The sequence below is a fragment of the Choristoneura fumiferana genome, chromosome 10 (genome assembly GCF_025370935.1).
Source record: "Choristoneura fumiferana chromosome 10, NRCan_CFum_1, whole genome shotgun sequence".
Lineage (NCBI taxonomy): Eukaryota > Metazoa > Arthropoda > Insecta > Lepidoptera > Tortricidae > Choristoneura > Choristoneura fumiferana.
In genome coordinates, this window is record NC_133481.1 from 18,456,435 (window position 1) to 18,474,041 (window position 17,607).

General features: G+C 43.4%; 1 protein-coding gene across 1 annotated transcript in view; it reads left to right on the forward strand.

The window, feature by feature from the left end:
• Nucleotides 1–17,605, forward strand: part of GABA-B-R3 (gamma-aminobutyric acid type B receptor subunit 3) — a gene marked incomplete at its 3' end in the record, with an annotated part of 284,881 nt that extends 267,276 nt beyond the window's left edge. Inside the window, exons 10-18 of the mRNA XM_074092960.1 lie at nt 1,292–1,558; nt 2,310–2,370; nt 2,881–3,115; nt 4,841–4,976; nt 13,094–13,182; nt 14,074–14,263; nt 15,044–15,362; nt 15,669–15,898; nt 17,009–17,605. Of these exons, the coding sequence (XP_073949061.1) occupies nt 1,292–1,558; nt 2,310–2,370; nt 2,881–3,115; nt 4,841–4,976; nt 13,094–13,182; nt 14,074–14,263; nt 15,044–15,362; nt 15,669–15,898; nt 17,009–17,605 (2,124 nt within the window). The remainder of the gene's footprint in view (nt 1–1,291; nt 1,559–2,309; nt 2,371–2,880; nt 3,116–4,840; nt 4,977–13,093; nt 13,183–14,073; nt 14,264–15,043; nt 15,363–15,668; nt 15,899–17,008) is intronic.
• Nucleotides 17,606–17,607: the final 2 nt, after the last annotated feature.

The window sequence follows — 17,607 nt, forward strand, 5'->3', positions numbered from 1 at the left end:
CGCAACGACAACGTGATCATTTGTCGCAGTGATCCACCAATTACATATTTATTTTGTAACGCAGGGCAAGGCGACTTTGTCCCCATTATTTAGTGTCGAACAAGACTAAAGTTTTGAGGTCGAGATTGACGTTGTCACATTCTGATTCAGCTGTACAAAACCGCTTAATTTACAATCATGAATATTGGCAAGTGTTTTTCACTACCTTTTACCTGCGACTCCATCTGCAAAAAACTCGTTAATCGCTATACCGCGGGAACTATGCGATTCGGTAATTTGACTATTTTTTCTATGTATAAATTATAAATTAAAAACTTCACAATGTCTGTTATCGAAAAGAGAAACAATTTTTAAGATACCTTTACAAATAACAAAGTTATAAAGGTCTGAAATTCAAGATTAGACAGAGAAAGACATACTTGCATGTGACGCAAGTATAGGTAGAGTCATTCACGATGACGCGTGCCGTGGTTCTTATTACAATGTCATTAATGGCTAATTTTGACAGAATCACGCGTCTTCGTGGATGGCACTAGGTATAGCGCCATACATGCTGCATAGAGAAAAGCATTTGAGAAAGAGACAGGTATACAGATTAAAAAAAACACTATAAATTCAATTTTCAACCGATTTAAGTTTTTTCTTCGCTAATCACCGTCTGTATACCTATATTCTTATAATAATATACTTATATATGCAAATTCAGGAGTTGTCAAATGCCGTATTTTTCGGGATAAAAACTATCTTATTATGCCCTTTTCAGGATCTCAAACTATCAAGCAAGTAAATAGCCAGTGTGCTTCAACTTCCTTCCGCTGGCGTTCGTGTCGTCATAGTGTGTTGTATGTTCTTATATGTTTGTTTTTAAATGGGTCCCACTGAAAAAAGCGGCTTGCTCTCTCTCTCTCTCTCTTGTGCAGCAGTGGATGTCCTCCGACTGATGAAGATTTTATTTCATTCATAAAAATAACTAGGTGCCCGCGGCTTCGCCCCCGGTGTAGATTTTTTTTATTTTCTAAATCTTCTTTGATAAACGATAGAACCTTCTCCTGACAATAGCAATACGCAATATATTTTCATGGTTTTTTTTTATGTAATAAATCTTACATCCGCATCCGCGGATGTCAAAAACTCCAAATGAACGTTCCTAATTGTTTATTTTATTAGTTTATTAAAAAAATCCTTATGCTAAAAAAAAGAAATAATATTTAAAAATTCTACTGCCCAATAGTTCAAGTGCATGAATCGGCAAGTAAAGACAAGTTATAAACAAAAAAAACTTTGTCAACAGACTAACGAAATGTTCCACCGCGAGATGGCAGCAGCGGGCGTCTCCGTCTCCCCCTTCGCCCCGCAGACCTACGACGCCGTGTGGGCTATAGCGCTGTCCTTGTCTAAGGCCGAGCAACTCTGGCGCAGCCTTGAAATGACGCATCACAACGGGACGCTACTGAAGGGCGGTGCCATGCTGGGGCTAAGCCACTTCGACTATAACAGGAAGGATATGGCTGAAGAATTCCTGAATCAGCTGGCGAATTTGAGCTTCCTCGGAGTATCGGTAGGGATAATCAATTACATGGGGTGCCTTTCAATCAGTACTTATTAAAAGTTATGGAATAATGTCACTGAATTGCCGCCAGACGGCGCTGCCGAGCCCGACGCAATGAGGGCTATCGTTTTTTGTCTTTCTAGATGGCGCCACTATTGCGTGAGGTTTTTAAGTGTAGCTTTATTTCGGGCGTGAAAACAAAGTTTAGATTAAAATCATATTTAATACACTTTAAAACCGTAGCATAAAAATATCGAGCAACCACAGTGTTGCGTAGTCCCGTTTTGTTCGGAAAAAAAGGGAGGACAAAAGTTTCCGAAATACAAAACTGTCTCAAAACACAGACATTCATTGTCCCGTAACGCATAATTGCCGTAATTAATTTCAGGTAAGTAATGAAAAATATTCAAAATTTTTCATCATATTTGTATTTCAACTATTTTTGTAACTTTTGTGTGTAACTATTGTGTGTGTTGAATAAACTTTTTTCATTAATTCATTTATTGTATAATACACGAAATGCTTACTAATGTTCGATGTAAATATAAGGGTGAATAATATCATTTTACATTAAGTATATCCAGTTAAAAACAAATCAGATCAAGTGTACCCGAAACCTGAAAGATGTATGTTAGGATCGTAGTAAGTGGAAACAAATAATTTCTGACTACCCATTCGTTGGAAGAGGGGCGTACCTATGTAAAAAATCTGTATTTTTGCTGCTAGAATTATAATGGAATTTAATTGTATTCTTTCACAGGGACCAGTATCTTTTAATGGAGCTGACAGGATAGGAACGTCTGCGTTCTATCAAATTCAAGGTAAATGTTGTTCCATCGGATTCCAATGCTCTTGGCAGTCAATCATAACTTGACCCGTTTACTTAAAGACATTCATTATCAGGTGTCTCGGTCATTGTGGACCTTTTGTATCAGACAGTATAAATGAGATGGGAGCAACTAATGGAGGTCTATTCCCTAATACTAATACACCATAATGTGCTAGCGACAAGTCCCTGCCCCTCCCTCCCCTTCCCCTCCCTTAAATCCCTCCCTAAATCCCTTAAATCTTAAAAATCTCTGTATCACATACATCTCACAATATAGCAGGCATTAAGTAGGTGGTAGGGTAGGCAACGCTTATATGCTGGTGGCGCTGTGCTGGAGCGCAAAGTACCACCTGCTTACCCTAGAATCGACCTAATGCACGCCTATGTCATCATCATATCAGCCATAGGACGTCCACTGTTGGACATATGCCTCCCCCATAAACCTCCAGACTACAACACTCGGTGACAAGTTAGTTGTTATTATTAGGCTTTTGCTTTACAGGCGGCCGTCCCAAAACGGTAGCACTGTACACGCACGGCCGGCAGATGGCGTGCGGTGGCTGCGCACGCGCACAGTGGGGCGGGGGCGGGGGAGTGCCGGCGGCGCGCCGCGTGCTCGTGTTGCGCGTGGACTCGGTGTGGGCGCCGGCGCGACTCGCCGTCGCGGCTTTGGCGGCGGCTGGCGTGGCTTTGGCGGTCGGCTTTCTGGCGTTTAACTTGCATTATAGCAAGAGAAGGTATGTTCTCATCATCTTCATCAACAGACATTGGACTCCTCCATAAACCTCCAGTTGCTTCGGTCGGAAGCGGCCTGCATCCACTCTGAACCAGCGGCTTTAACCAGGTCATCCGTCCATGGCGTTGGTGGACGTAATATTTACGCTGATCCGCGGTCTCCATTCGAGAACTTATGAGCGTTTATACCTGCTGAGCTGGCAACGTTGCACTTTGTTAGTTTTTCTCGATTATTCCATAAAAATTGAATGAAAATTAAAAATTTGGTCTGTTATAACTGTTCTTAATATATAAGTTAATGTCACTCTAATAATTATGCGTGATAGACTTTTATTTTCTTTAAAAACAGTTAATAAACAGCTCAGCAGGTATAAACGCTCTTATGGAAAAGGTATGTTCTAGTGAAAAAAAATTTGGCGGGCTGTAACGCTCTGTAGTTGCCAGCTACGAACTCTTGGCTGTATGAAAGGCAAGGGAAACCACCACACTCAATTAGAATTTTAGACTATCGCGGTCGTTTCTAATTTTATGATTTAAATTCGGGTTTTGTTCCGCGTACCTTGATTGTAGAGAAGCTCGATATTTCGGCACAGTTGCATGCGCCATGACCACGAGACGACACGACGAATTTAAATCATAAAACCACCACACTCTTTTCGAAAAAAGTCGTCATGAAGGACGTACTTGTCTCTACACTTCCACTGAACGTAAATATAGTTTAGATATAGTTAGTGTTTAGTATTGTAACTAAGGGACCCCATACATCCCTGTATTTTTATTATTATTATTTTTTGTATTTTTTTTCTTTAATTGTATAATTTAGTTTTTAAATATTTTATTTGTAATTATATTATTATGAAAAAATTACTTTCTGCCAAGTTTCTAGCCGCGCATTCTCTCTTGGCAATGATGGTCTTTCCGAAAGCGCTGGTAGTTTAAAAAATGACGTAAAAGTGCCCATTGCGGCCTATTTACTGAATAAATAATTTGAATTTGAATACATCTTAAGGTGTAATTTGACCAAGAATGATATACATATATAGGGTCTGTTAAGGGAGCAAGGAAAGGTTTTACATGCGTAAATCTCTATAATGTGGTAATTCAGGATAAAAAATAGCCTATGTGTTAGTCCAGATGTTTTAACGTAATAAACACCCTCACAGGAACTTTCTCATTCATAATCAGAGCCCGGAAGTTTCGCGTCATTTTTCATCTGTCATAGTGACTTCTCACTTATCGACTCTACCTTAATGATATCGATAATGACAGTATCGAATAATAATAGTGGTAATATCTTTTATAAAGACACTAATGGAACACTTTACTGGCACGTGAGGTATCCCATCTTAGGCCTCTAGGTTGGCAACGCGTCTGCAATACCCCTACTGTTGCAGATGTTTATGGGCGGTGGTGATCTCTTACCATCAGGAGACTCACTTGATCGTTTGCCATGCAATCGAATAAAAAAAAAGAAGCAATACTACAAACAAATCACTACAATAGACTTTGAATATTGATTTGAATTATGTCTATATGTTTATGTCTATTTCTCATTTTAACTGCTCAAAAGTGTTGGAGGAGATCGCTCTTTAACGATAAAACCTCTACTTTTAATCTTTTTTAACATGTCGTGTATCGACATATCGATATTGAATATCAGAAGTCGACACGTGAGAAGTCACTATGACAGATCTAGAATGTGATCAAAAACTCAAATTTTGTTGCAGGTCGATAAAATTGTCGTCGCCTCGTCTGAACAACATGACTTTGATCGGCTGCGTGCTGGTTTACACGGCAGTGGTGTTGCTCGGTGTTGACAACGCCACGCTACCTTCATACGTGCCGTTCTCCGCTATGTGTACTGTAAGTGAAACAGACAGCGATCGGCGATTCGGTTGAAGACACACATTGTGTCTTAAGGGCGGTAAACAAGGAATTACGAACGAGAGTCTATTAGAAGCCCGAAGTCGAAGACTGAGGGCTTTAATGAGTCGATGTTCGTAATTCTAGTACCGCTTGTGCGACATACAATGTTTTTCATCACATTTGCGAGTAAAATTGTATATTTGTAAAAGAAAAACTAATATTTTTTCAAAAATTGCCGATACCGCTGACTACGCTCTTGGCAGCGCCAGCCTCCGCGTATGTGCCCGACCTGCGCGCACACCATGCAGCATCACACTCATTTACCGACCTTGGGCTTCATGACAAGAAAATTAGTACGGGCAATGACTCACTTACCGACCACGGGTTTCATGAGAAGCACATAAAGGTCGAGGGTTTTATTTGGGGGGTTGCAACCAAGGTAGCCTGCATGTTACGACACTGTTTACGAGCAAGTGTGATGAAATACATTATGCTAAAATGGACATGCCGCGAGATTTGGAGCTTCATGTTGTTAGATAATGACAATGCTTTTATTCTTCTTGCAGTGGGTGTAGCCAAACGAACGTAATTTTTTGAGATGTGTGAGAGTCGCGGTTTTACGGTCCCGTAATTTCTGCTGCATTCGGTCTTATACATTGTCCAGTTTGTGCAACACGGCGACGCAAAATGAGTTTTACACAAATAAATACTAGTTTTGTATGAAACCAAAATTAAAATTATGTGATCGAAAATACGCGAGCCACAATTCAAAAAGTTATACATTCGTTTGGCCTCACCCTATAGCAGCGTTTCTTAACCTGTGGTCCGCGGACCCCTGGGGGGTCCACAGTCTTATCTATGGACATTTGAATTAATAAAAAATTACCTAAATTTATTCCTGTTTTTTATTAAGAGGGTCCTTGAAATCTTGCTTGATTGTCTAGGGGTCCGCGGACAGAAAAAGGTTAAGAAACGCTGCCCTATATGTAGTATCGTAGGGCCTACACCAAGTGCCGTTAGGTACGGATTAAAGTTTTATTTAGGTGCTTAACCCTTAATAAGTCCCCATTTATTGGAAAATACTACCACAGAATCAAAAGCAGCTATCGAATACATACTTGACAAAGGATATTTTTGAAGCTAGTAGCTTAGTAGTATTTTCAATAATTACAGTGAATATTGTAACTTATGTTTAAATCAATAGAGTTGAATTTCCAAGTCAATGTATGTGGTCGCTAAATCACCTCTACCTTTTTTAAGTGCTATCAGTACAATATTTAACCCTTAAAATGGTGGTAAACACGTGTTATCTTGGACTTTTCTTTAATATAGCAAGTCAAAATAATCTATAGTCAACCTTCAAACATTCATATCTCTCACACCGTAACCATTCCGTTAGGTACCTACAATATCGATCCAAGTTCGAATAGTTTATGAATAAATTACAACTAAAAAAAACTATGTCACGCAAAGATAATTTGCATCCACGTGCGAAATATTTTATTCTACGGCCACTGAATACGTGATGTCCGGAAAAATGGGAAAAGTGCCGTCGGGCGACAGTCGGTTGTCTACCTATGTCACGGGCGGATTATGGTCCTAGTTTAACGTGCCTACTAATGTGCCAGAAGTATGGCATGTGCGATTTATCCACACTTGCTTTTGCCCGGGACTCCACCTACGAAAAACTCGTTTATTGCTATCCCGCGGGAACTATGCAATATTCCGGGGTAGAAATAGCCTTATGTCCTTTCTAGGCTCTTAAACTATCTTCATACCAAATTTTATTCAAATCGGTTCAGCGGTTAAAGCGTGATGATGATGAAGTAACAGATAGACAGACATACTTTCACATTTATAAAGGCTTTTTCCCGTTGATTCCATCTACGAAAAATTCGTTTGTTGCTATCCCGCGGGAACTAGGCAATTTTCCGGAGTAAAAATAATCTTATGTCCTTTCCAGGGTCTCAAACTATATTCATACCAAATTTCATTTAAATCAGTTCAGCGGTTTAAGCATGGTGAGGTATCTGACAGACAGACGTAATTTCGCATTTATATTATTAGTAAGCATTTGTGAGAATGGAATAAGTAAAGTCTAAGATTGTTTTTTTGGAATCTTTTTGTATTTTTTATTTCAATTCCAAATTTTTACTTTTACGGTCATCCCGTAAAACCTAAATTGAAAATACAAACTGAAATACCGCTACACCACTGTTGGTGCTGCTGTTTGTCCAGCAGTGGTGTAGCGGTATAGCACGTGGCACGGAATGCCGAGGACCTGGTTCGATTCAGACCCGCACTCTTATTTTTCTGGTTCTTCTGTGCATCTATATTTCAGTTTGTATTTTCAATTTAAGTAAAGTCTATTCGTCAAATTGACAAGTGTATAATAACGCCTCGAAATCGCTATTTATTGCTAATGCTATTTGTAGTGTAGGTACTTGCAGATTTATATTAAGATAATGAGGGTATAAGATCGAATGACTTGCAAATGGTTGTACGTTCAGTCCGGATTAGATGATTGCATGCTAAACTGTGTTTTATTCTAAAACTCCTATACTTCAGTGGCGATCGAGGATTTTGGGGACTTTTTTTTACGTGTACGTTGTGTGTAACGTGTGTTCGTTGGGCGTAAACATGTCTATCGGCAAAATCGGCGAGTTTGACGCGTCGGCGGGTAACTGGACTTTGTACGTCGAGAGGCTGCAGATGTATTTTAAAGTGAATAGCATCAAGGAAGAGCTGTGGTTGCCCACGTTGATCGCGTTGATGGGTGAGGGTACATATGAGCTGCTGAGCAACCTCGTGAGTCCGAAGAAACCGGCTGAGATGGAGTACGAGGCGGTCACGGATGTGTTGCGTAAGCATCTGCAACCGAAACAATCGATCATGGCGGAAAGATACCGATTTCGGCAAAGGCGTCAAACCAGTGACGAAAATGTTTCACAGTATATCAGCGAACTGAAGAGGCTATCAAAATATTGTGAATTTGCGACGAGTTTAGAGGACAACCTACGAGATCAATTAGTGTGTGGAGTGAAAAGTGACTTGATCAGGCAGCGTCTATTTGCGGAGGATAAATTAACCTACGAGAGTGCCGTTAAACTTGCTACAGCGCTGGAAGCGGCCGAGCGGGATGCGGCTGTCGTGGAGCAGGCGGTAGCGGGCAACGCGGGAGCGGCCGCCGGCGCGGTGCATGCGCTGGCGGCGCGCGGCGAGCAGCGGGCGCGAGGGCGCCGCTGGCCCGCGGGCGCTGGCGCCGGCAGAGGCGCGGCGCAGCGGCCCAGCACTGGGACATCATGCAAGACGTGCGGGGCGCACGATCACACAGATGCGGTGTGCAAATTTAAGAATTTCGTGTGCCGGTTGTGCGGTAATAAAGGGCACTTGAAGCGTGTTTGCCCGGAGCGCGCGCGAGGCGCCTCGCGGCAACCCCGAATGTATAGCGTCGAGGAAGACGGCGCGCAAACGCTGGAGGAAGGCATGCAGTCGGACGGCTCCGAGCTGGAGGAAAGCTTTCACCAACTGTGTTTGAACAGCTATAAACCGGTGAGCATAACTGTATTAGTGGATAATGTGCCAATTAAAATGGAAGTGACACGGGAGCGGCAGTGTCGTGTGTTAGTTATGATACTTTTTTAAAATATTTTAAACACTGGACGATGGAAAAATCAGATATTGTATTTAGATTTTATGATGGTACGAAACTAAAACCCGTAGGTACAATAAAACCCATGGTGAAGTATAAAAATAAACATAAATATTTAGAATTGTTTGTAGTACAAGGCGGATCAACGTCGCTAATGGGCCGGCATTGGCTAGCTGAGTTAGAAATTAAGATTCCCGCTTGTCAACAATCTAGTAATAAAATAATAGTTGACAACTGTAAATTGGAGGGTGTTGACTTGTCGATTCTAATTGACAGGTATAAGGAGTTATTTAGCGGCGGCCTGGGTCGTTTCACGGGCGGTAAGGCAACGCTACGTGTACGAGAGGGCGCGGTGCCGGTGTACTGCCGGGCTCGACCCCTGCCTTACGCGATCAAGGATCAGGTGGACGCGCAACTGGAGGACATGCTGCGTGAAGGTATTATTGAACCAGTCAGTACCTCGGAGTGGGCTACTCCCCTAGTGCCGGTCAGGAAAGCCGACGGCGGCTTACGTATTTGCGCCGACTATAAAGTTACGTTAAATCCCGCCTTACTAATAGATAGATTTCCTTTGCCTAGAGTGGAAGACTTGCTAGTGGGGCTAAATGGGGCGCAGATATTTTCAAAAATAGACCTGTCTCAGGCGTATAACCAGATTGAATTGGACGAATCCAAAGAGTTTACCGTCATTAATACTCACAGAGGTCTTTTTAAGTACAATAGGTTGGTATTCGGACTGTCATCTAGCCCGGGCATTTTCCAGCGTATAATGTCGAATCTGTTTAGTGATATACCTAACGTTGAGTGTTTCCTAGATGACGTTATTATAGCCACCAAAGATAAAAAACAGCATTTAATTACACTTGATAAGGTGTTCAAAAGATTGCATAGCCATGGTCTTAAAGTTAGACAAAGTAAGTGCCTATTTATGGCTGATGAAGTCAGATATTTAGGATACATTATTTCCAAAGACGGGTTGAAGGTAGATCCAGGTAAAGTTGAAGCCATCTCAAATATTCCCCGGCCTAGCAACGTTAATGAGCTACGATCTTTTTTAGGATTGGTAAATTTTTACGCTAAGTTTGTAAAAAATATTAGCACAATATTGGCCCCCTTGTATAAATTATTACAGAAAAGGGTAGAATGGAAGTGGAGTGATAATTGTGAGCTTGCTTTTAACACAATTAAAAAAATTCTTACAAGCGCGGAGGTATTAGTGCATTATAACCCAGACAAACAGCTGATCGTGACGTGTGACGCGAGCTCGCACGGCGTCGGCGGCGTGCTGACGCAGCCCGGCGCGGGGGGCGTCGAGCGGCCGGTCGCTTATGTTTCGAGATCGTTAACAGATGCAGAAAAGAATTATTCACAAATAGATAAGGAGGCGCTAGCTATTGTTTTTTGTTTAGAAAAACTGCATCAATATTTGTATGGCAGGAGATTTATTCTTCGCACAGATCATAAACCGTTGGTTAGCATTTTTGGACCTAAAGTCGGTGTTCCTGCCATGGCGGCCAGTAGGTTACAACGTTGGGCGATTAAGTTGTCTGCCTATACTTACGATATTGAATACGTGAACACTAAATTGAACGGCGCGGACGGTTTGTCGCGATTACCGTTACGGTCAAAAATTAAAACAATGGCAGGAATTCCGGAACAAACTTATTTACATTTTGCACAGAGTGCAATGTTACTAGATTATGAAGTGATTAAAAGGTTTACGAACAGGGATCCTATATTAAGTAGGCTCTTAGCATACTTGAGGAACGAGTGGCCCAAAGAAAACGAAATTAAAACAATGCAGCCATATTTTAACCGTAAAGCGGAGCTGTATGAAGAGTTAGGTTGTGTTATGTGGGGACACAGGGTGGTCGTACCGGAAGGTTGCAGGGGCAATGTGTTGGCCGCGTTGCACGAGTCCCACATGGGCATTGTTAAGACCAAAGCGTTAGCCAGGAGCTACGTGTGGTGGCCGGGCGTGGACGAGGCCGTGGAGGCGCTGTGTCGCGCGTGCGCCGTGTGCGCGGCGGAGGCGGACGCGCCGCCGCGCCGCGCGCCCAGCCTGTGGCCCTGGCCCACGAGACCGTGGTCACGCGTACATGTCGATTTCTTGGGTCCACTTTTTGGTAAAACGTACTTGGTGATGGTAGATGCGAGGACAAAGTGGATAGAAGTGTTCGAAGTTCCCAGCACTGCCGCACAGCACACTATTGCGAAACTAAGCGGGACATTCGCTCGTTGGGGCCTACCCAAACAGATCGTTTCCGATAACGGTCCACCTTTTACGAGTGCGGAACTCTCTTCGTTTCTGAACAGATTAGGCGTAGAACATATATTTACGGCCCCGTATCACGCGGCCTCGAATGGTGCCGCGGAGAATGCCGTACGTACCATTAAGCGTGTAATTAAGAAAGCGACTCGCCAGAAAATTAACATAAATGAGGCCCTTAACACATTTTTACTTTATTATCGAAATGTCGAACATAGTACCACCGGGGCCAGCCCCGCGGCGCTCATGCTGGGGCGGCAGGTGCGCACGAAGCTGGACGCGCTGCGGCCGGACTGCGCGGGCAGGGTGCGCGGCGCGCAGCGCCGGCAGGCGGCCAGCAGCGGCGGCGCGCCGGCGCGCGCCCTCTGCCCGGGGGACCCCGTGTGGGTGCGCCAGCACCAGGGCCAAACCAAATGGGTACCGGGTACGATCTCGGAACAGTTAGGTAATAGGGACTATAGGATAGTAGACGGGGAAGGCAAGTCGGCGCATAGGCATCTAGATCAATTAAGGCGGCGTCCTAGAAGTTCTCTGATTTATCCAAACGCTCGGCCCGAACAGGAGAGTAGCCCTTCGGAGACACAGCTGGGAGATAATACCGTTCTCGATTCAGACATACCAGAAGGCGAAGCCTTGGAGCCTAAGCCAGGCAGTCCACCTGACAACGCATCGGGTGCAAATACCAGTGTGGTGCAGACGGAGGCCGCAGAAGCTGTAGCCTCCATCGAGGACCCCACTGTATCGAGTGCCTTACCGCTCCGTACCCGGCCGTTACGCAAGTGCCGAGTAGACCCGACTAGTTATAAGATTTGATGTAATAATAAATAAGTGTACTGATAATTATCGTATTGTCTAATAATAATATAGTTCTTATAAGTGCTACAATTGTTATATTGTATAAGTCCGTCGGGCTGGTGACAGGTTAACAGCTTACGCGTGTATTATTTAGTGCCTGAATTTATTTAGTGTATAATTTATACTTAATTCTATAAGTGTTCATCATATGTTGATAACTGGGTTTAGTTATAATGCCTATCTTAAGTTTCTTGTTAATTAGGGTAAACTATAATAAGCAGGAAGGTGTGTAGTGTAGGTACTTGCAGATTTATATTAAGATAATGAGGGTATAAGATCGAATGACTTGCAAATGGTTGTACGTTCAGTCCGGATTAGATGATTGCATGCTAAACTGTGTTTTATTCTAAAACTCCTATACTTCACTATTAACTATACTTTCGCTTAATTATCGCAATCTGTACAACGGGCATCGATTCACCACCATCGAGTCACCGTGCAAACTGAGTTTCGCGGTGCAGTCACGAGCACCAATATCAGACATAACAAAGCGTGCAGATATTTTTGCACGCTCGGGTGCGGCAGATATTAAGGCTGCAAACAGTGCTCGACCGACGATCAGCGTAGCTAGGTATATCTATGCAAGCAAGTTTGTGAATGCGCACACAGCTACGCTTGTGATTTGGTGAGCGCGTACGGTCGGTCGAGCCGTCGGTCCGGCTCGTCGGTCGCGCGGCGTCGGTCGACCGACAAGCTATGAGATTGTATGGATGCGTTCAGTGCTTCGCTGGCGGAGCGACCGACCTGTGAACTGTACACCGTCGCAGTTCGCCGTCAGCGTAGCATTGAATGAATTTTCGCAAGCGACGGTCAGCGCTGACGGTCAGGACGTACCGAGTCGGTTGAGCACTGTTTCCAGCCTAATGCAGGTGACTTTACCAGGCGTTCAGTTTTTATATCCCTAAGATGTTCAGATGGACATGTCGAAACTATAACAAGGGTACACAAGGAACCCTGTGAGCATTACGGGGAACCTAAAAAGTACCTACACTATCTTATGAATAATAACAAGTATATTAAATGATATTGTAACGGATAACTCACGTCTTAAACCGAGTTTAGCTGGACATGTTTCGGGAGCGACTGCCCAACGAAACTCAGCTCCGTTCCGTTTCGTCGGGCAGTCGCGCGAGCAGAGCGGTGGCGCGTAGTGTGCGTGTTGCGGCAGCCGCCGAGTCGCCTGCTCCTGAGAATAAGGGCTACGAAATAGTCCGAAACATGTCGAGCTAAACTCGGTTTAAGACGTGAGTTATCCGTTACAATGTAATTTAATATGAGTGAGTCTCACGGTAGTTTCATGTTCAAAATATCAAGTAAATCTTCAGCTTCTGCTTTCAGGGCAGAGTGTACATACTATCGGCGGGCTTCTCCCTGGCCTTTGGCTCCATGTTTGCGAAGACCTACCGGGTCCACAGGATATTCATCAGGTCAGTAGCAATAGTTCTCCCTGTGCCTTTAAGAATAATATATAGTCTATACTATATAGTGGTGTTTTACTCATCAATTTGTTCTTATTTATTTTTTACAACCTCTTTGGATAAGTATGGGATAAAGGCATGTTAGACGGGTTTGGCTTGCAATGGAGCAAAACAAGCCATTCAATAATAGTAATTTTTTTTCAGTTTTCTGTTGCTAGTCTATTCTTTTTCATATCAAAAATATACTTCGTCCCAGCCTATATACCTACGTCCCACTGCTGGGCACAGGCCTCCTCTCGAGAACAAGAGGGCTTGGGCCATAGTTCCCACGCGGCTCCAGTGCGGATTGGGAACTTCGCACGCACCATTGAATCGCTTCGCAGTATTGTGCAGGTTTCCTCACGATGTTTTCCTTCACCGCAAAGCTCGTGGTAAATTTCGAATGTAATTCCGCACATGAATTTCGCAAAACTCAGAGGTGCGAGCCGGGGTTCGAACCCACGACCCTCTGCTTGAGAGGCGATAGGTCAAACCACTAGGCCACCACGGCCTCCACTAGGCCACCACGGCCTAAAATAAAATATACTTAAGTGCTGCAAATTACGAATAGACGGTAAACTTTAACTATAAATTTTCTTCGTTAGAAAAAAAAATATCTACCGTTATTACAATTTTACCAATTTTTATTTTCAAAAGAACTACCTACCTTTGTGTTAATTGTTATATCCAGGAATTGTAATTTCCAAGAACATGAACAATTAATTAATTAAATTAACCTTTTAACCCAATGACGCTAATTCGTCCGATCCCTTAGCAAATCATCATCGATCGATAAAACTATGAGCAAACTTTGGTTAATGAGAACCGTGAATTTAAAGCACGCTCATCGTTTTGTCCCAGCAACCGTAGCGGCGTGTGCAAGACGAAGCTGCTGCAGGACACGCCTCTGATCGCGCTGGTGCTGGCGCTGCTGGTGCTGGACGGCGTGCTGGTGACGCTGTGGGCCGCGCTGGATCCCATGCAGCGTCAGCTCAAAAACCTCACGCAGGAGATCAGCGCCGCGGACAGGAGCGTCGTCTACCAGCCACAGGTCGAGTGGAATTCGCATCTTAAGACCGTTAAACAGGCACCTCTAAAAATTACACTAGGTATAACATTTTCACGCATAGGTACCTACTTGGTTGGTTTTTTAGAAAAACATGGCTCTGTCCATTGGAGGACAATTTTTCCAGTGTCTAGTAGGTTTTGCCGTTGTACGGTAAAAAAAATAGGTACTTACTTAGTTTAATTTTGCAAGCTGACATATTTTGTTTAGTGATGATTGGTGCGTATATTGCACGTGCGTTAGGGCCTACAGTAGCTGACGCGTTACGTTGTGTTGTAGGTATTAATGGTTCAATTGAAAGAATATCTATTAATGTCTCGTCTTCTTCATCGATAAATACGATATTATGGTTCATTTTTAGCAAATTCAAAAACTGACATAACCTATAAACGACGTGCGATCGCAGTGATCCGCGCGACAGGCCCTTTACTACGACGTGCAAAACTCGAACTTCGTATGTTGCCGTCCCGCTGACGCTTATGTCATTTAATACGCGAGTGAAAGGGACGGTGCGATACGAACTCCGATTTTCGAGTTTCGTAGTAGCCCCTCAGTGCTTGCCGTTGCAAGCAGTGACGCTGCGCTCGGAAGTTCCTTAACCTTCATATATTTTCATACTGCATAGTACTTACTATCACACTAACGCAGCGACAGTGTTGCTCTTACTATCTACTGCTATATGTACCTACTCATACCTATATCAAATTTAGCAGTTTTTTAGCACCTTCAAACGATGTTATCAATTTCAACCCTATTTGTTTTCAGATAGAAGTCTGCAAATCTCAGAATACAACGGGCTGGCTTTGCGCGTTGTACGCATACAAAGGCCTGCTCCTCCTCGTAGGAGTATACATGGCCTGGGAGACGAGAAACGTCAAAATATCAGCCCTCAATGACTCCAAGTACATCGGCATCAGTGTGTATTCTGTAGTCATCACCAGCACCAGTGTCGTTGTGATAGGCACCATCATCTCCGAGAGAGCCACGTTGGCTTACATCACGATCACAAGTCTGATCCTTATAACGACTACGTCCACCTTGTGTTTGCTGTTTCTGCCGAAGATTATCGCTATTAGGAGCAAATGTAAGTTATACATATACCTAATTGGTTGTTTTGAAATGAAATGAGTTCTAGTCATTCCACCATATTCTATTAGGATGAATATTCGGGCGTTTAAACTGCCGTCATTATTCTCAACACTTTTTTTATCAGCATTCTTAAGAAATGGACGTAATAAACATTCACATCTGACACATATAGATACGCGTTAATTCAAAATTGCGTTAGAAAATGTTGAGATTAATGTGCTGCTTTCGTCGCTCAATTATCATAAACTATTATGTTTGTGAAAACGTTTACGTTGAAAATCATAAATATTTATCATTCCAGCTGAAGACGACCCAGTCATCCAAAGCTTAGGTCTTCGGCTGGAGTGCAAGACGCGTCGTTTCGTGACAGACGAGACACAGGAGCTGCACTTCCGTATCGAGATCCAGAACAAGGTGTATAAGAGGGAGGTGGCTGCGCTGGACAGGGAGATCGGGCGGTTGGAGAGGCTGCTGGCCGAGCCGTTAGAGAGCGCTAGTAGCTCCAGCGTTTCGATCGCACTCCATAAACGAGTGAGTCAATACTGTAACGATTTACTGAAGCTATCTTTACCCATCTACAGGCCTAGGCCTACCCTAGTTGACGCAATTTGCACGGAGCGGGTGGACACCTGTTGAATAAGTTTTTGTTAAAAATTTCATTTTGAATACAAGCTTTTTTGCTGACTCTAAACTATAAAGTCGGTATTATTAACCATTGAGAAGTTCCCTCCTGCGGAGACGTTCCTGGCAGGACCACCAAGCTGGCACTATCAGATTATTGTATGGTCACCAAATTTACACAAGTACGCCGAATTTCAAGTCGATCGGACCACTGAAAGTGGGTCAAATTTAGCTTCCAAGATTTGACCAAATAAATAAACAGGTGAAACTAAATAAAATCTGTGAAAATAGTACGAGCAGCGTTAAGTACGCAACGGATTTTACCTGGCGTGCGTTTCTACAGGCTTGTGCCCGCTCCGTGCACCCCGCACCAGCTAGCGTAGGCCCTATGGCCGTAAACGCCTGCTTAAAGCATATTATAAATAGAAATAGGCCAAATTTTCTGTTTTACCTGTTACCTGCGGCCACTTAAAATTGAATAGAAAAGAACTTAACACCTTTAGGTAAGATTGGTTATTTGGAATCTTTTTGTATTTTTTATTTCAATTCCAAATTTTTACTTTTACGGTCATCCCGTAAAACCTAAATTGAAAATACAAACTGAAATATAGATGCACAGAAAAATCAGAAAAATAAGACCAGCACTGGGAATCGAACCCAGGTCCTCGGCATTCCGTTCCACTTGCTATACCGCTACACCACTGCTGGACAACGGTACAGACACGAATTTCCCCTATGCACCACATATCTCAGCTTGTTTGTTTCTTATTTAGCCAATTAAGCAGTGACGCTAGCGACATCTATACCGTAGCCCTCATCGAGAAGCTTTCGTTACCTTTAGGTAACTCTAAAGCCGAGTTTAGACTTGCAAGAAAAATCTTACAAGTTGCATTACATTGTGGCGCTCGATTGACCACTAAAAACTCGTTGGCTTTACGGCCTCGCAATGTAATGCAGCTTGCACGATTTTTCTTGCAAGTCTAAACTCGGCTTTATATTTTAAAATTATTCTTGTTACAGACTGAACTAAATACCGTTGAAGAAGAAGGCAGAAGCCGTGCAGATGCCGACAAACGGACGCCCAGCATCACCGGTGGTCTCCCCTTGCTTCTACTTTCAGTACTTCCTCCCGTCATCCCACGTGCTAGCTGGCCCTCCGCTGAACACTGTCGAGGACGGAACTCCGTCAGTTTCAGCTCCCAACCAAAACTAAACTACAGAAAATCCCAACCAGCAATAGATCTGTATAGCCTCTGCCTTAACAAGAGAGAGGAACACCACGGTCTACTGAGTAGAATAAAGAGCTTCTTCGGCAGTAGACCATCCAGTAGAAAAGCGTCCACGATGTCAATAGCCGATCCCAGTGGACAGGGTATAGCGGCAGCTTTGAAAATGCACGTAGGCATGATAGCAGGCTTAGTTCCAGGCACTAGAAAACACTCCATGGTGCTGTCCTGCAACACTTTAAACGTACCATACCCCGAGCATAAATTGAGAAGGGAATCATACGCCAAAAGTGGCCCTATCATTCGAATTACAGATGACGAGCCTTCTTGCTCTAAATACCCTGACCGAGGGCCTCAGAAGTATATCGCTGAACCAGAAACGAAGGTCAACTT